At 36.6% G+C, this 19875-nt stretch overlaps 1 protein-coding gene across 3 annotated transcripts in view; it reads left to right on the top strand.

The window, feature by feature from the left end:
- SPECC1L (sperm antigen with calponin homology and coiled-coil domains 1 like) overlaps positions 1 to 15425 on the top strand; it is a 50343-nt gene extending 34918 nt beyond the window's left edge. For 2 of the 3 annotated variants that reach the window (XM_009493040.2, XM_075718196.1), the window contains 4 exons: positions 205 to 307; positions 11659 to 11775; positions 12682 to 12741; positions 14921 to 15425. In XM_009493040.2, coding sequence (XP_009491315.2) covers positions 205 to 307; positions 11659 to 11775; positions 12682 to 12741; positions 14921 to 15010 — 370 coding nt within the window. In that variant the 3' untranslated portion in view covers positions 15011 to 15425. The remainder of the gene's footprint in view (positions 1 to 204; positions 308 to 11658; positions 11776 to 12681; positions 12742 to 14920) is intronic. The other variant, XM_075718197.1, reaches the window with a different exon arrangement.
- The last annotated feature ends 4450 nt before the right edge of the window (positions 15426 to 19875 follow it).

A 19875-nucleotide genomic window follows, 5' to 3' on the forward strand; every position in this document is an offset into this window, starting at 1 on the left:
ATTTGCTAACGAAAGAATTACTCCAAAATAACTCTTAAAACTCTGCAGGTACTTCTGTGTGTTTTGTTTTTCAGTCAGTAGTGCTGTGCCCTACTACTTTCACTGTGACAGTAATTTGTCCTTTTTTTTAAGCTTTTACAATACGTATTTCTGTTGCAAAAGATACATTGCGAGCTCTAAGTTGCACTTCTGCCTTGTTCCTAGGGAAGAGAGGAAAGATCCCTTGTCTGCCCTAGCAAGAGAATATGGAGGATCCAAGAGAAATGCCTTGCTAAAGTGGTGCCAGAAAAAAACAGAAGGATATCAGGTAACTGTAGAGCTGTTTAACGCAGCATACTTCTAGCTGCAACACATTAGAATCTGCCAATGGCATAAACCAGGCTGCTCCACAGTTGACTGCATAGATTGCAATGGCACTGGTATGTACTGTACTCTCTTCTTGGAACACATGCTACGAGTCCTAACCTAACTAACATTAATAGCTCTTTAGTTGCTTTGCTCCATGTTGATAATAGCTTTTTTTTTCTTAAGGAGGCAGCTGACCTCCTGTTGAAGCACTTTAAAACAGGCTTTTACAGATTGCACTTTTGAAACTGTAACTGAAACTTCAGCAACTTAAGGTTTAAATTAAGATGCAGGTAGAGAACCATCTCTCGGATTTTAGAGATATTTTTTGGATAGGTAATTAGTGTAGGGGTTTTTTTTGATCTTTCAATGTGCTCCCATTTAGCCTCTATTTAGGCATACTTTGTTTTGTGAAGGTCGCATTGTCTTGCATTTTGAACTTGGCTTTCTACTGTGGTTCCAGACTTTTTTTTTTTTTCCAGTTAGTCCAAATGTTATCAGAAGCTAAAAGAACTAACAAGATAACTATCCAGAGTTCTCTGATTACATTATTTTTTCAGAAGAATAGTGGCTTCAGCAAACTAAACCAGGATGTTAATAGTCTGACCATGATGTATTTGTTTGGTTAACTTGTATTGAAAGTGTTTGGAGTTCCCAACACAATCCTCAGTTTAAAACTTTACTCTTTCCCTGACTTGACTCACAATGCAGGAGGAAGTTGAGAGCCGCATAACAGGATGATCGCCCATCCATAGGAAAAGTCATCTTTCAGTACAATGGACAGGCTTGTGATATAAGCCCTCCCCCCTCTTCCTGTGGCACGTCTAGTACTAAACTGTGCTATTTCTGAGGATAAGCTTCTTTGTGGAAAGAGCCTTTCTCCTTCCCCACATTTTAAAAAAGGCAGGATGTTCTATTTCTTTATAAATCCTCTAAAACTGACTGGAAATATATTTTTGCATATTGTCTTGAAATGAAAGATGAATTTGACAGCTTCCTTATCTGGTTAGGAAAAGTAATAGAAAGTATTCCAAACTTTTCATTCTATAGTTGTGTGTACATGCAAGAGCATGCTTTTGCTTATGTAGATTGCTCCTTATAATTACTTCAGTTTTATGAACACGACTAGAAGAATAGGTTTTGAGACTTACTCTACTTGCTTCAACAACTGTAATACGGTTCTCTGCTTGTGTTGCTACTGAGAAACCATAGCACATAGCATCCATAGAACCAATGCATGCCTTCTTTTGAAAGAGTAGGATAATATCAGGAGGTTATATTAAGACATTCTTCTCCAAAAACTAACTTCTGCTTTACGCACACTCATTTTTAATATCCTTGTTGTACAGCATTTGATTATTTTCAGCATCCCCTGAAAGTCAGTTCTGGTTGAACACCATGTTAGTGGTGTTCTAATGTTTTAAACATATCTAGTATTGTATTCATTGTGAATAGTGCTTGTCCAGCTTTCTAGCATTTCAACAACATTATCAATGCCAGATAAGGATTTTTTTTTTTAAATGGACGATTTGCTTAGTTTTAATTTAAGTTTAAAACTATGTGGATTCAAAACTGACAAGCAGTAAACAAACATCAGAATAATTAACATCTCTCTTCTTAATTCAGTCCTGCTTAAGGTACTCTAGCTCTCTTCCTTCTTCCCTGTCTCCCCAATATTGACAGGGTGCCTTTTCTTACCTCCAGCTCCTCCTAGTGTCTTATACACTGCCACAATTCCCTTTTATCCCCAGCATTTCCCATCATCATAACTTCTACTTTTCTTCTATACCACTGTTTGCTTTTGTTTGGCTTAGCATCTGGGCAAGACCCAGCACATGCTTTTTAGAGCTACCTGCACGCTGACTGACCAGCCGTCTTCTGTCTCTGACCTGCTGCGTGAGCCACACAGAACGGAGGAGTCCTAAATTTCCCAGCTTTCTCCTCTGTAGGAATAGCAGTAGGTCCACTTTCTATCTAGTCACCAATTTGTACCCTGTTACCAATTTAAATCGATGTTAGCTATTATTTATTTAGTTACAAATATAAGAGGTTAGAGGAAAAATGCTTGCAAATTGAGTCTGTAAGAAGTTCTAAAATGACATGGAAGATTTTAACCATGATTTGGAAACAAGGAAAATAATAAGAGTCATAGACAGGCTTTTGTTTCAGAATCATTCTTTTGTTAATTTTGTCCTATTCATATTATATCAGTTTGTTTCTAATGCAAATCTAACTCAGTAAGCCAGTGTTTTTCAAGTATGTCTTTGCCAACATGGGAAGATGTGTTTACTTCTTCATCAGTTGCCAACAACAATCACTTTTTTGGTCCTGTTTTCTCCCTCTCACCTGGAGGTGATGTCTTACAGCTCTAGTTTTTTATGCATAAATACTTATAGAAAATTATACTTAAAATACTTATAGAAAATTATTTCAACTATTGGTGTTTCATAGAGAAGATGGAACCATGCACGTTTTGTTAAAGCCCCACTTCTAACAGAGCTATGTTTGCTCCTGGCATTGCTTTACCTTTCATTTCTGGGATTATATTTTGCACTGGATATTGGAGAATAGTTGAATTTCTGGTTTGTACATGGAATAATAAATAGTAATCACACAAATAGCCAGATACAGATCTTAATTTCAAAAATTTTGCTTAAAGTGTACAGAGTTATAGGTGAGCTGACAGTGGCTTAAAAATGTTAAAACCAGAGTATGATATAGTTGGCTTACCCTTATTAATGAGCAGCAGCAGCATAGGATTGAATGTTACTCTCTTTGGAGGCCAGCTGTAGTTCTTGAGCTGCTTTTTTAGTCCATGTTTTGAAAATACTAAAGAAGAAAAAAAAAAACAAAACACACCAAGGTCTGTACTGTTTCACAGGGAGAAGGTTTCCTTTATTCACATGACAGTTGTGGAGAATACAGTACTACTTAATTTCTTCATACAACTAGTATTTTTTTCTCTGCTGAAATAAAATGGAAGAAGAATAACTTCTGCTCTCCTATTCCCACTAGGAAATTACTTTCAAGCTTTTGATTAAAAGTCTTAAGTATCTCTGTTTTAGAAACTTGAAATTTTGTGAGTGCTAAATAATTCAAAGATGATCGTGTGGTGAAACTCTAATTTCAGTCCATTAGAGTGGAAGGATTTTAGTTAAAGCCCTTCACAAACACTCACAGATATCTATGCCAAACTGTGCTTTCCACCTCTGACAAATACATAGTTCCACATAGCAGAATTTTTAAAGGAATCTTAAGATTTTCTCTTGTGAATGCATTATGATAAACCAGCTAATGCCTAACCCTGTTAAAAAACTATGATAAATTGTACAGTTTTCTTGATTTATTCAAGCAAATTTGGAAGGGAATAAATGAGTAGATTTCTTGAAAGGTAGTGGTGAAACAATACTTAACTGTGTTCCAGATCTGGTATTTTTTAAAGAGTGCCTCAATAAAAAAAATAAGGTTAAAATAGCCAATGAAAATAAGAGAAATTCTTACTGATGTAAAAAACTGTATGGCTTTTTCTCTTACTATATTGTTGGTTTTAATATACATGCTGTCTGAATGTTGTTTACAAGCAGGATTTCTCCTTGAAGCTTAGGTTTGGAGAATGGCACTCTGCAGAAGGTCATTGCAGAACTAACAGCAGGCAGGTTTCTGTATAACTTTCATCTAGAGCCTGTTCAGTCTAGACAGTATTGCACTCACTAAGTTACTTGGTTTAATTATATTCAGGGCTGAACAGATCCGTAAGCTGTGGAAGAGGAGAGTTGCTCTCTTAAGACGGGGGTGGTGGTGGGGGGGGTGGTTTAAGCATTTAGATAAAAGAGGAATGAATCGCCTTTATTTTTCAGATGAACAGGCACAAAATACTTGAAATTTGATCATGTGTTAGCTTACTCAGGATCTGATGTACTGATTCAGAGTACAGTGCCAAGTGCTGCATTTTCCAGAGAGAAGAGAATCCTCCTGGCTCCTCTAAAATATGTGCAGTGTCATAAAACTGTCATAAATTCCAGATATCTTCAAAGCATGAAGTAATCCTGTCCAGCTGTTATGGAGCATTTACCCTAGCTGGAACACAGCTACTTTCATTTTGAGTCCACAACTAATGAGGATGTGAGCATGCATGTTTCATGTTAAGAAGGGAACCAATAAACAGGATACACACATCCTTACCCATTCTTATCTACAGCAATATTTCAATTTATTTTCCATTTTTTTGTCAGCATTCTGAGACATAATTCACTTCCAGAAGTCTGACACCAAAAAAGCAATGTCACAAGATAGCAGCGAGAATAGACTGAATTTTTTTTAACCTTTCTTTAACCTTTCTATGCTTCCTAATTACAGATACACTGGAAGACCTCCTTAATGTAGGCTTGTAGTACATAATGATGATTCTGGGGTATGCATGCTTTCCCTGGTGCTGTCTGGTTGATTCATCAAAGTAGTCAGGCTGCCAAAACACTTCTCTCCTTGGTTTAAGCTGTGATGCTTTAGCCAAAAATTGTTGAGTTAAGGAAGGACATGCTTCCTTTTTCTGTTTGGATTGGATTCTGATACAAGAGAAATGCCAACTTGTTAGACTTAATTACAGCAACATTTAGAATAAATTATGAAGCTGTCTATCTCTGTAAGTGCTTCAAATGTTAGTATCTGAAGCTATTATTGGGTGGTTTGGGGCTGTGTTTTCTTTTGAGAATGACTGCTCCTTTTATGGTTCTTTTTTGTGCCAAAACTGAAAAATAACATGTCTTTTGTATGGAAAGAAGCATTAACAGTCAATATTTAAGCGATCTGATGGTTTATATTTGCCATTTACTGCCTTTTCAGAAGCTGGGATTGAAGAGGCAGTAGTTGGGACTGCTGTTAAGTCTATTCCAGAAATACTTTTATGTTCTTAACCTACTGCCAGAAGTACTGATAGCCTCAGCTTTAATCCATGATTTGAGAATCAGTGAATCCTGATTCAGTGGAGCGTGGATAGCTGTTATTTTGTAGTTTATCTTTCTAATTTTTTATAATGGATACTCTTTCCTTTTGTGTGTGTATGTGTCTTTAAAGGCCTTTAAAAGCTTTTTAATAGTAATTCTCTGCCATGGGAAGAAGCCTGCCAAGGTCTGTACGCTTAAACCTCAAATCTTGTTTTAATGGTTTAATGTATTATAGTACTGAATCATATTAATGCTTTTGCTTTCTCAGCCCACTTATTTCATTAACTAATACAACAGAGACACAGACACATGTTTTTATTTTCTCCATGTCCTAACTCATTTGTGAGCCAGACTGAGTTAGGATGTGGGAACCTCTCCTCCTTGTGCAGAGCAAGGGATGGAGAAATAGCTGCTATGTAGTATGTTCCTCTGCTTAAATTGTAATACACATAGTTCAGGGAGATTGAAGACAGCTGTGGATATGTCTGCTGAAGAGACAGTTAAAATAACTTTGTTCTTAGTTTGTAACTATAAGTTAGAAACCGTGGTTTCTATAGTTGGGGTTTTTTGGTGTTTGCGGGTTTTTTTAGCTGTGGAGTTTTCAGGGGTGGGGGAAAGAAAGTTGAATCACTGGGTTATAGTCAATATCTGTTTCTTGCTTTTTTAAAAAAAAAAGGTATTTTCACTCATTATGGAAGACTTTCAGTTAACTTAGGATCATTGCAAAAAGCAATAGGAGACAGATTCAAAATTAACACTACACTGGTTAAAAAGACTTAAAAAATTGTGAATTCTAGAAGAGTCGCAGGTTGGGAGAGACCGTAGATTGACGTTATGCAGAGCCCTGTTAAGCAGTCTAGAATGTTTCTAGTGAGGGAGGTTCCTCCACTTCTCTGGGTAAGCTATTCCAATGCTTAATTGTTTCATGGTGCAGACTTTTTTTGTTATATCCAGACAGAATTTCCCTGGAAAGAATTTGTGCCTGTTGTGTCTTGTCCTGTCACTATCTGTCCTTGTGAAGAGACTACCTCCATCTTCTCTATAACTGCCTTTTTGGCATTGGAAGACTGATTACATCTCTCCTGAATCTTCTTTAGGCTGAATAAACTGGAGTCCTTCAACCTTTCTTCACTTGTCAAGTTCTCCAACCATCTAATCATCTTGGTAACTCTCTGCTGGACCCTTTTGTATTCTTCAATTACTATTTTGAACTGGGGGGACCAAAGCTCTATACAGTATTCTGAGTGTAGACTGACAAGGGCCCAGAAGAGTTTAAGAATCCCATCCCTCAATCTGCTGGCTGTACTTTTAGTGATGCAGCTCAAGATACAGTTTGCCTTCTTTACTGCAAGTATGTGCTTCTGATTCATATTCAAATCCAGTTCATTTACTGTTTAACCACTATTGTATTTCAGCCTAAGCTGATGGATTTTTTTGTTCCTATTACATTTCAACCTTGTTTCAGGAAGAATTTTCTTACTCTGTTCTATGTGAGCACAAGGGAATACTCATTTTGTGGTGACTGCTCCTACTGTGCACTTTGCAGTTTAATAGGAGCTTGAAATGTTTTTTAGCTGTGGATCCACCAGGGTGTTCCCCTACCATCTTTTTTCCCCTCTTTGTCATGGCTGTAGAATGGACTATAGAATTTGGTATGTTTGATTATGTAAAATGTTAAATTCTTATGCTCTGACTCTAGAAAAGTTTTAATTTTTAACTCTGTTTTTTCTTCCTGGCTGGAAAGTGTCTTCCACAGATCTTTTTATGACAACAGCCTGTTGCTCAACTCCTTTTGTTAGAATTGCCTTTTTTAAAAAAAATCTCTCCCAAATACCAGAGGTGACTTCACTCCCATCCTGAGTATTAAACATTAATAGACAAGGACTGATAAATCTCATTCTAGGTCACCTATCTCTAGAAAGGCTTATTCCTCATTTGACAATTTATCTGAAAGTATGTCCTTCAATTTCTTTCATACTTTGTGGTTTGAAATGGCTTGAAGAAAAATTCTGGATTAGATTGCAGCAGAATTCTCTTAATAGAGCCAATTACTTAATAAAAGCAGTAACCAAGAAGAAATTATGTCAGAGATTTTAGGCTGATGTTCTGTTTACCGTCAATTCTTTGAGAAATAAGAGCTTAATGCAAGATTAATTTCATTATACTGACCAAGCTTTTTCAAAAAACCGCAAGTAGTTAAAAGCATTTGGGAAATAAAATTGTGCTGTATTTAAATGTGCCAGTTATGTGCTCAAAACCCTACATAAAAAATTAAATTTTCAGTTTAAATTACAATCTGTCCAGTTTCTAGATTTGGTTTTTTTAGTGTCTGACCAATATTACACTTTTTTAGTCTGAGAGGTAATAATAATTCATAATGCTCAGAGCAATTTGAAACAGAAACCAGTCCCTTTTAATTGTTTCCTTCCGTTGTATTTAATTCAGCTTCTCTGGATACATAAAGATTCTTGGATGATGGGTTTGTTTTGTGCTTGTTGTCTTAATAATAAAAGCTGAACCCTACAGGAAGATGTAGAAAAATAAGGTATTCCAAGTTATTTTTGAGAACCAACCAAACTTGTAGGTGAACTCTTTTAACCGGCCCTTTTTTTCCAACGTTTATATTCAAAATTCAACATTCTATGGCTGCTACTAATATTTAAAGTGAAACTTTTAGTTTATACAACTATAATGTTTAAGGGAAGATGACTTTCTCTTGTTTTAGTTTCATTTACCATTTTCAACTTTATCCTGTTTTTCTTGCTGACATGTTGGGGTGAGGGAATATACTTATAAACCTATGAAAAATGTCTCTAGATTTTGGAGGTGAGCATTCCTCCTGGTTTTCAAATCATGTGAAGAGTTCTGTCTTCAGCCCCACTTGTTCTATAGGTCTATTTTCTAGCTCATCCAGACTGTTTTGATACCTTGCAATTTCTTTCTTCATATATTCTGAGCACAAGTCTTCCTTCTTCATCCACAGGATCAAACCTCAGGTGTAGGTTCTGATGATCTGATACACGTCACTGCAGCATCCTATTTTCTAATTTTGATGAATGCATTCTTGCCTGTTGATGCCCATCCTGACTGTTGCAAAGATCACTATTCCAGCTCATTGCTTTAACAGTATTGCATTGTTTGCTTCTCCTTTCTCTGTGCTCTCTCACTTCAAGTATAAGCTATTGTTCTCACTTTGAAGGCTGTGTACCCTTCCATCCCTCTTTCAGTACTGAGATCTCATCTGTGCTTCAGTGATGCTGGTGTTCAGGCCCAAACTCTTAAATTTTCAAATAAATATTGCTGTGTTTCCTCTGAAATGTATGGAGCAACCTGGAAGAGAAAAAAGATATTGTAAGCTCTGTTAGGCAAGGTACTATCAAGCTTCATTTTATTTGTACAGTGACTGGTGACTGACTTTAATGGACTGTTGGTCTATGGTAAACAGTATATTCTGCAATAATACCAATTCCACTTGTTGAAACTATATCCAGCATTAAGTCACTAGATCAGAAATGCATGTGTTAGAAACTGTTAATCAGATTCAGCAATGCTTCAGCATTCCTCCTTACTTTTAATAAGGAATGTCATATCTGTCCTTGTAGTCCTGAGACTTAAAAATTTGCTAATGCTCTTCAGTAGCTTTAACTAGTATCATTTTTTTTCTTAATAGTTTGGCTCAATGCGTGCATGTATGCCTGAGCAGATCTGTGTTTTAACTTAACTGTGACAATGCCAATGTATATTTTCTCCTCCCCTTCTCATGTCACTTGACCATCCTGGGGAAGGAGGGAGAATATTTCAACCAAGGGGTGAAAATGAGGACCAAGATTTTCTCCCTCAATAGATTGTGTAGCAAAGGAAACATGGTCATTCATATTTGATTTTTTTTTTTTTATAACTAGCTTGCCACAGATGACTGTGACAAGAAAAAGCCCCTCTACCTACCTTTGTCCATCTTATTGATAGTGATCTGAGGCATTACTGGTTACAGGGTAGGGGGAAAGAACTTTTCAAAAAGTGCCATTGTAAACAGACACAAGTAGGAATTTATTGGCTTTAACAATCTGATCATTTTTCCCTTTTTTTTCATAGAATCATAGAATCATTTAGGTTGGAAAAGACATTTAAGATCATCAAGTCCAACCATTAACCTAGCACTGCTGAGTCCACTGCTAAACCATATCCTAAGCACTACATCTATACATCTTGCAAATACCTCCAGGGACAGGGACTTGACCACTTCCCTGGGCAACCTGTTCCAATGCTTGACAACACCTTCCATGAAGAAACTTTTCCTAATATCCAATCTAAACCTCGCCTGGCGCAGCTTGAGCCTGTTTCCTCTCGTCCTATCGCTAACTATGTGGGAGAAGAGACCAACACCCACCTCACTACAACCTCCTTTCAGGTAGTTGTAGAGAGCGATAAGGTCTCCCCTCAGCCTCCTCCAGACTAAACAACCCCAGTTCCCTCAGCCGCTCCTCATAAGGCCTGTGCTCCAGACCCTTCACCAGCTTCGTTGCCCTTCTCTGGACATGCTCCAGCACCTCAATGTCTTTCTTGTGGTGAGGGGTCCAAAACTGAACACAGTATTCGAGGTGTGGCCAACACCAGTGCCAAGTACAGAGGGACAATCACTTCCCTGGTCCTGCTGGCCACACTGTTTCTGATACAGAAAGCCTTGTACTGTGTGTTGCATTTGTTTGCCTAATTTAAGTAACGTTGAAAAAGTTTTAACCAAGCATTAATTTAAATCCAATTTCCTGTCTCTCTTGAGGAGAAAGGAGGGAGAGCTTCTTTTTTTTTTTTTTTTTTTTTCCTTTTTTCTTTTAGATTTTCCCATCCCTGTGGCTTGAGGAAGCTGTGTGAAGAACATGTTCCCACAGACTGGGGGTCTCCAACAATGACATTTCCGTTTGCAAGCAGGCAGCAGGACAGGCTCAGACCACTGCCTTGGGCATTGTGAGCCCAAGCACGTACACTTACGTCACCAGAGTCTGAACCTGCATTTGGTGGACTTTGTATAAAAAAGTGCTAAAGCTGAGCAGGAAATGGAGATTTCCCTCACATTCTTCTAGAAATTGCCTTTAGTTTTGTTTTTTTCCTCTGTTGGAGTGGGTTGCAGTTGTTTTTCATTTGTAATCCAAATAATTGGTTTGACAAGAAATACAACTGCCTTCATTCCCAGCCTGTGTGGCATAGTAACACTGATTCCAGGTGGATTGTTCTGCATTAGGAATGACAAGTTTTACTGTCTTGTCAAAGACAGATGATGACTATAAAATGGCTGTCAGGTGAAAGGTTGAATTGTGTGATTGTGTTTCTGCAATTCTGTGACTGGAGGTTATAGTTCCTGCTGCATTCAAATTCTAAAAACTAAGTAGGGGAACTAGTTAGCTTCTGCTTAAGCCCAATTAAGTGAGTTAGATATTAAAGCATATTTATGTTTCTCCATAAAGGTCTAAAATATAAACTGTGAGTTGTCGTTACTGGTTGTTTCTTAATTGAAGTTTAAACTGACTGCTATCCACTTAGCCTATTTACCATTGTTTGACTGCCAACAGCCAAGTATACAGTAATTCAAAAGGTCACTGAGGCATCTTGTTCATAACTCTTTTGAACCAGGCTCTTTTTACAATAATACATACAGTCTCAGGAGATGCATTTACCAGTGCCACTGAGTTTCTTACTGGAACTCGAAGATCAAGAGTGCAAGACTGCATATTTCAGTTCCAATCCCAAAGATGATTCACTGCCACTGTTACTGTTAAATCTGTTGGAACATCTTTATTTCCAGCTGAAACTTAATTTTTGTTTGTGATCTTGTTCACATAAAATTCTGTATAAAAATGGTTTGTTTAGAACATAAAATGCTTGTCCTCATCAGTTAGAAATTTTGTCTGGATGTTAATGCAGTAGAAGCAGAACAGTAAAATCTTACATTAACAGAGATACTACCCCATGGCCTGTTTCAAGGATTTTAGGCATACATCTCTAACTTGTTTGCTTTTCTATTTTGGTGTGTACAGTTGTACCAAATCTATACTCTTACCTTCTGTAGCACAACATTTTACACATTTTAACACACACATTTTGCACTTTTGTGGGGGGGTGGGGTGCTTAATATTACCTTGAATTAATAGACAAGATAACTGACGTTCTTATCACTAAATATTTTTGTTGTTCTCTATAGTAGTGGATTTTGGATTCTTACCACAGAACTTTAGTATTAGGCTGTTTGCTTTCTCTGCTGATTTCTCCAAAGGTATTAAAAAACCCCACCAAAAACCCCACAAGTATTGGTGGATTGGTAGAACTAATACTTGTCACATTATGATTTTAATTTTTTTTTTAATTATCTTTTTCCTTCAAGAATATCGACATAACAAACTTCAGCAGTAGCTGGAATGATGGCCTGGCTTTCTGTGCAGTCCTCCATACTTACCTCCCAGCCCATATTCCCTATCAAGAACTGAACAGTCAGGACAAGGTACGACATTAAAAATCCCATTCCTGGGACTGAGCGACTATGTAAATATTGGTTAATAAAGAAGAATGAACAAATTTGAGTTCTAAAAAAAACAATATTACTAGGAATCATAATTGAAACACTTCAGACTACCTTGCTGCTATTCTTATTATAACCTTTTAATATTATGAGATCATTGGGTTAAACGGGACTTTGGAACAGATAAGAAAAGTAACAGAAGGTCATAAATTTAAGTCTTGAGGCATTTCATTCAACACAAACAGTTGGGAAGTGTTTTCAGTTTGAGTTTTGGAAGCAAGGAGTGTTTAAGCTTAAAGATTTTAAATCCATCAACTTTGCGTCTTGACATGTTTTGTTCATCTCTTTCAATATCACAAGGATGTTGTTTCATCTTATTTTCTTATACTGATAAGAGACTGTGATACTTTTTAAGTGATATGTTTCCAGTAACGGTAAACTAGAAGATGTTAAGACTGCAGAGTAGTCTGTATGTATTTTAGTGTGCTATAGTTAATACCTACTGGTGTGTTATCTGGAGATGTATTATTAATCATAATTCCTAAAAAGATACAAGAATATTTCATTCACACATGAAGAGATTTTTTTATTTATGCTTTTTAAAGAATAAATGATTTATGCTTTAGCATTTTATAACTCAGTCATTCTTCACTGACAATGATTTTTCAGCATTATCTTCTGAATGAGGAATTAATAAAATTTTTCCATAAATTTTTGGATGATACTGGGACATGTTCATTCCTATGGCACCTTAAATTGCTATGGTCAAATTATAGACTCCATTTGAAGCAAAAGTAGCAGCATTACTATGAACATTCTTAATACCACTTTATTATGTTTGAAGGAGTATTTCCTTGGATTCTAACATGTTTTTTATATCTCATGCAGAGAAGAAATTTCACTTTGGCTTTTCAGGCAGCTGAAAGTGTTGGCATCAAATCTACTCTGGTAAGTTTTAAATGCATACTGAATGAATTATGTCCCATTTATAAAAATCAAATTGTTCTCTTTTGTACTTTTGAAAGATTTTGATGCTTTGTACTTAAAAATAGCAGCAGCAGAGCTCAGCTAGAGGTTACTGCCCCTGTATCATACTTGACTGAAAAACATAAAAAGATACTCCCTACCTCAGTGGCTTTGTTTAATAAACCAACTGTCATCAACAACTTAATTGTTTTGTAACAAGCTTAATTGTTTTTTTGCATTAAATAGTGACTGAGATACTGACCTGTACTCCAGCAGCTGCAGCGAAGGCAACAGTGTGATAGCCTGTAGCAGATAAACTCTTAAGCTATAAAAGGAAGATTCACCAAAAGTCATCTCTCAATATCATAAGAAATAATAATAAAGGCAATGGATTTGTTTGAGAATAATTTGAGAAATAGTTATGTGATACAATCTTCAAGAATCCATTAATTCTCTCCTGTCTCTGACCTACTTTCAAATTATTTGGGTTTTTTTTTAATTCTGGAGGTGCAAATCAAGCTATGTAATTTGTTATTTTGCTCAGTGTAATAGGAGAGTCAAGATTTTAACTGTTAAGTTTAGACTTTTAATTTGTAATCATTGTAAATAATTGAAAGGTTTTTCAATTATTGTTTATCATAAGCTTTCTTATACAAATTTTAGCTTAAAATAATTAGTTTTCAGTATTATAGTATTTACTAGAAAAGGAAGATTTCTGAAGGTATGGAATTGGGAGTATCCCAAGCCCTTGTGAATAATCACAAAAATTCAGCTAAAATTGCCAGTATCCGAAATGATACTTAAGTGATACTTTTGTAATGTAAATTCTAACAGAGCTGCCAGAGTTAGCAACTAATAATACAACAAAGTCAGACATTTTTAAAAATAACACTTTCCCTGATCCTTATCAGAGCCTTTACCCCCCCCAGCATTGTATTTGCTGACAATAGCAGTGCAGCTGTTGGGCTTTAATACTTAGACTTTGTCAGTGATTTGAAACGTGGACATTTCTTACCAAGTGCTGATGTAAGAACTAGATTGTGGAATATAACTGCACTAATTCTTACATAAGTCAGCTTTAGTCTAAATGGTTGCTGTCTGTCCTTTCTTTTTGTAATGACTTAATTACAAATACTCTAAAAAGAATTAAATCTTCTAAGTGCAAATTGTATCCATCTTAAGGATTTAGTGTCTGTTTACATACCTACATACGCAGGGTGTATGATGTGTATGTTTGCGGACTTTTTGTCCATATTGCATGGGTGGAGGGTGAAGAAGGTTGTGAAAACTAGTGTATGTAAACAGTAGTGGTAATGTAAGGGGAAGTTATTTGTTCCCTGAATAAGAAAGTGTTCAGCTACTTTCCTGAGGAGAACTAAAAAAAAATTACTTTGTCTCTTTTGAGTTCTGGGGGTTCCTGGAACTTAGAATTCTGATAGACCTTTACAGTAAACAAAAATTAATAGAAACTACATCGTTCTGTTTTCCTTTGTACATGTGCTGAAAAGGGTAGATCAGGCTTTGTTTACCCTGCTTACCTGACAATCTCGTATACTGTTACTGTGAAATACATGTGAACTGGCCTATCAGTTAGACACTGATTGCCTTGTCTCTTGGATATACCCAAATTGGTAGTAAACTAAACTTCCCTCTTTCTTGCCTCTTTACTCAGAAATACATATAAAGTAATCTAAAGTTCAGTAGTCTACTGTAAAATGAGATTCAGTTATTTATTGATGCTTGACTCTTACCCTGATATGAATTTTGAACTCTAGCTTCAATTAGTATCTGGGCCTTGAGTCTGTGACTCACAGTTCCTAGGTAGATTGCATTGACTTGCAAGGCTGGTGTAGGGGTATGTGAACACTGAAGTCTTGACTGCTATACTAATTGTACTAAGTGGGGGACAACTCAAGTATGTACAGCGTTACACATTTCAATCTTAAGTCAACAAAATAACTATCTACAGATATGCTATTCATAGCTGTTTACATTTTGTAAGTAATACAAAGATGTATGGAAGAAAACAGAGCTGTCTTCATCAATACTTTAAACTGTGGAAACTTTACAGATTTACCATTCCTAGGAATTTGTAAAAACACTACCATATTACTCACAAGGTTATCATTCCTGATTCTGACCAATCTGTTTTCTGTGACAGGACATCAATGAAATGGTGCGAACTGAGCGTCCAGACTGGCAGAATGTCATGCTGTATGTTACAGCAATTTACAAATACTTTGAAACCTGAAACCCAAATAATTCAACAGATCCATGCGATAGAACCAACATGAGCTACAAGATGGAAATCTTACTGAAATGCTAATCCCCATTTCACTGAAAACTGGCAACAGTTGAGTCCCCTCAAACTTCAGTGACACTACCTTGGGTTGCCTCAGATTGCTTCAGCTACTAAGCCTGGAAACAACTGTTTAAAAAGCAAGAACTTGTTGCCACAGTGCTTGGAATAACCCAAATTATTAAGCTATTCAGATTAATTATGTAGCCTAAAGAGCCTGGACTACTTACACGCTGCCTTTCCAGCCAGACTTCCTGAAGCTTTCTTTCCTAGGAGAGTGAGATGAATGGATCCCCTAGCATATAGGAGACTGAATGTACAGCTAAAGCTTTGAGAAGGAAAAGGATAACATGGCATCATATTACTGAACTTCCTTGTAGCATCCTGATACCACAGAGTCTGAATATTCTACCCACGGCATATGGCACTCCGATACAGTAGAGTTCTTAATGGTAATTTAGTTACTGCCTTTGCAGCTATTTTCCCTCCTTTAAAATATGCACAATATTCTAGGAAAACAAGCTTTTATTCCGTAACGACAAACTGAGTGGAAAAGTGGTCTCAATACCTGAAAAAAATTGGCACAGAAGAACTCTTCATTCTAAAGCTTCATTATAAGCCTACCTCTGTCACAGTGATGTGGCTTCCAACTTTATCTTACACATTGTAAAGACTAGCACATACAGCTCCTGGTTTTCAGGGTATGCTGTACTTCAAGGAATCTGTCCAAACTCCCTGTGCTTCCATTATAACAGAAATGAATCAATAATCAACCCTGTACAGCTTGTTCTTTCCCCTCTTCCTCCTTTGCCTGTATAGCACACACAGCTCCCCCAGGCTTTACTCTACAGCAATACGAGCATACGTCATGGATTTCTGTGGTAGAATTTTGGAACTGGGATAGCATTTCCTCTGCAGAGAAGACATTTTCAATAAGATGTAATAATGAAGTAGTTTGTCTCAAAATCCAGCTTTGCCATGTTTTCTCTGTGTTTTTCATTATCTTGCACATCCTCATCTGACTGACAGAAGGTGAGACATTCTCTGACAAGAACTGTACAGGAACTGATGTAATGTGTATATACCCAGTAGTCTCGAGTATTGCGTGGAAATGACTCACTGTCACAAGGAAGGAGTTGAGAAACTTTAGTCTGCTCAACTTCTATTTTCCTAAAATGTACCTGAATTCATGTAACAGCTCTCGGGCAAAAGAGTTCAAGTAAGTGCCTTAGTGATCATTGAACTGATACATCCTGGCACTTCAGGGCCTCGTGCAGAATGTTAATGGCTCAGAATGATTTCATATATCCATTTGTCATAAGCTGTTTGTTGTAATCTTGTTTGTCAAATCAAGGGAAGACTTCACTCTATCACTGCTTCTGCCTCTTATTTTTCTGAATACTTATCAGCAGTTAAGCCACATCTCTCATTAATATTAAGCAGAAGCCTACTTCAGAAGTGAGTTCTGTAATAACTGCTATTTATAAGCACATGCTCTTTCAACACAGTAACGCTGTTATAAAGAAAATTAATCTGCCATTCCTATGGTGCTCTTATGACTGTTAAGGACAGTTTGAATGTCATAGATGTTAACCCAGTGAATGCAGCTGTGCTTGGCATCTGTGAAACTTCATCATGGTATAAAAGCACAGATTTAACTCAAAATGATTGCCAAACCTAAAAACTTATCATCTGAAGAACATAGCCCATGTGAAGAGTAATAATTCAGGATGTCTCTAGCAGATAGCATTATATAAAAATACACGCTTACACTGATACGTGCCTGTGAGAATTATGAAAATTTGCAAAATAACTACTTATTCCATGATGAGGGCCTTTGGAGAAGTTTTCAGAGCAGCAGTGTCTCATACATTCTTACAGTTCTTTAGAACCCTAAAGGTAGCTAGATACCCTTAGATTATTAATTGGTGCATTTGAAGAGCCAACATAATCTAAAGACCATTGTTGCAAGTGAGGCTTCAGTTGAAAGATCTTCATTGACAGATTTTAATAAAAGTCTGAAATACAATTTCCTCTCCCGTATATTTCTTCAAAAATTTTTGTTTACTTCATTTCTTCAAATAAGTTTCAATAAGAATACTCCTATTGGAAATACACATTATTGCTGTGTCACATTCCATCTCTCTCTACTAAATTCCAGTTTTTGCCAATTTGTGTTTAAAAAAACCTTCTATTCATACTCTGAACAGACATCCTTATCTATGATTATCTTATTCTTTGCCTTAGATTTTAAGAAAATACTTTTCTAATGAAAAGGATAGCATTTCTTGGTCTAAAGTCACTCATGACCTGTTTTAAGGTAATTTGAGCTTTAAGCTGATTCCCCCACCCCCCACCCCCGGTCCAATGGTCAACTTGATTTACCTGAAATGTTGTATTAGTCCTTAACTGACCTAACACTAATAGTATAACCATTTGTAAAAAGGGAAATCACATTTTCCAGATACTTTCTGTTAAAAAGATGAGCTGCTAGTCTTCAGAGTGAGAGAAAAGGTATTAGTAATTACAAAAATGATCTTGTTTTGAACTTCAGAGCTCTGTAAACTTCTTCTTGGTGTGATCTGTCTGATAAACCTCTGCTGAATTCATATCTGTAAAGGAATATTGGGCTCCATTAGGAGGTTTTTTTTATAATTATATATCTGAGCCTTTATGTATAAGATGCTGCACAGCTGTCCAAGTGGAAGTAATGAAGCAATGGAAGATCTAAACCAAACATAATTCCCTGCTGCACTCTGCAACATGTCTTTTCTGAAGGTTCAAACAGCATTATATTTTTCAAGAGGAAGAATAGCTGTAGCCCTTCTGGACATGGATGATACTGTTCTGTTTGGTTCATACCCATAGTTAATCCTGAAACAGCCTGGTTTTTTGTACATATGAAGTGCAAGTTTATGCCGATTTACTTTCTTTTTAATCCAGAAAATATTTCTGAATGTACTAAAAAAAGGACAAATATTTTATCATCCATTTATATTACTGCATTTTAATATGTGCCTTGCAAATGCCTGTGCTGTAGTATGTCAGGGTTACTCATTGCCAGCTGTAGGGGTGGGGTGGGCAACAGCTATGTCATCTTCTGGATTCTGTTTACTGAAACGCTTCCATAGATTAGAGAGGTCAGTTTAGAGCCAGATGTGTATTCAGTTTGGCTAGTTGTCATGCTGATGCAAGATCATCAGCAATAAACTGAATGAACAGTTGTGGGGTTTTCTTTACCAAAATAGAAGGGATGGGTGTAAAAATTTAATTTTGGTTATTTAGGAAAATTCTGTCAGAGAAGTTTTGATACAGAGTGTCCAACAATAACAGAACTGAGGTGACTTCAGAATGGATCACACTTGATTTGGTTTTCAGTTGTTTTTTTCTGAGCCAGTTTGATTTGGTTGTCTATTTAAATAGAAACACTAATTCAATATCTCTGGTGTGAATCTCAGTGACCCTCACAAAGATCTCATTCTCATGCCTCTGACAAATTGTAAGTGAAATTTTCCCTTTTAAATTTGTGTTTGTGGATAGGTTACCCAGAATATAGCATTTAATTACAGCATATTCTGATGTAAAAGTAAATTTTTGTCTCTCTTGCATAAAATATATTCTTCAAGTTGCATGTAGCATTTCTGATAATTTTTTTCTCCAGCTTCATAACATATTTCCACTGTTTGTGGGTTGGGGTTTTTTTTGGGTAAAGTCCGTCATCATGCTTTAGGGGCCTCTTAATTTGCCAGAGCTAAATGAACTCAGCTTTGATGTATTGGTGTAAACTCACATTAATACCACTGGCAACAGTCATACTCTAGTTTTACATGCATAAGGAGAAATAAGTTTGTCCCTTGCTCTAATGATGCAGTACAGGGGTTTAAACTGCTGAGGATCTGCCTTAAGAATTTGTAGCTGTGGCAAAACATTCTCATTAGCATCTCATGTCTTTTAATGGTCTCAACGTTAAGTTCTTATTTTTTCAGTTCCCTGATTCAACACTTCAGACATTTGGATTCTGTTGCATCTTTTGCATCACCAGAAGATTACTTCTACTCTATTTTCTCTATTTCTGTACAGTTTTAACCCAGGGTACAAATTTTATTATAGCCTAGTTTTAAACAAGATTATTTGGGAAGTTGTAGATATGGAGAACTTTGGGTGTTTTTCTTACTTTCTGTGTTCTGCTTGTGACTGGTTTGGGAACGCTGTCTGGTTTTCAGGTGATATGTGACAATATCTTCCAAAGCTGCCCCCTCTGGGTGGCTGGCCTGAAGCTATGCATAGTCTAAAGTTAAGCCTTTAAAACTGTGTTAATGTGACACATGTCACTTCTTATTTGGCTCTTGGAACTAATACAGCCACAGTTTAACTGTAGGCTGCATCAAGCAGGAGCTATTAAGGGGCAGAATTCTTCTGGGAAGGAATCCGATTGTACACCTTTACACTATTTTTTGCCTATTGTGAGTAATACTCTTGCTGAGGTGGCCTAAGAGGATTTTAAAACACTAGTGTTCATGTACAGACTGATTTAACTATATAGTTTGTTTGTGGTCCTTCCCTTGGCTTGGTAAATATTTCTTTCTGTTTTATTTTTATGTTCTGCCAAGCTCTATTTCTGCAGTTCCTTTCTTTAAGCTAGCATTAGTGTATGAATACTCAGTAATATTAACCAGTTTGAGAAATGATTCGGTGAAAAGTGGTATTAAAGTGTAGTCATCATCCATGAGTTCCTGGCATGCCACTGTGCTTTCCCAAGTTAGTGTGTGTTGTTGGCAAAATGTGTTAGAGCTGCTTAACTCTTCCATGTAGCCTGC

The sequence above is a fragment of the Pelecanus crispus genome, chromosome 11, assembly GCF_030463565.1.
Source record: "Pelecanus crispus isolate bPelCri1 chromosome 11, bPelCri1.pri, whole genome shotgun sequence".
Classification (NCBI taxonomy): domain Eukaryota; kingdom Metazoa; phylum Chordata; class Aves; order Pelecaniformes; family Pelecanidae; genus Pelecanus; species Pelecanus crispus.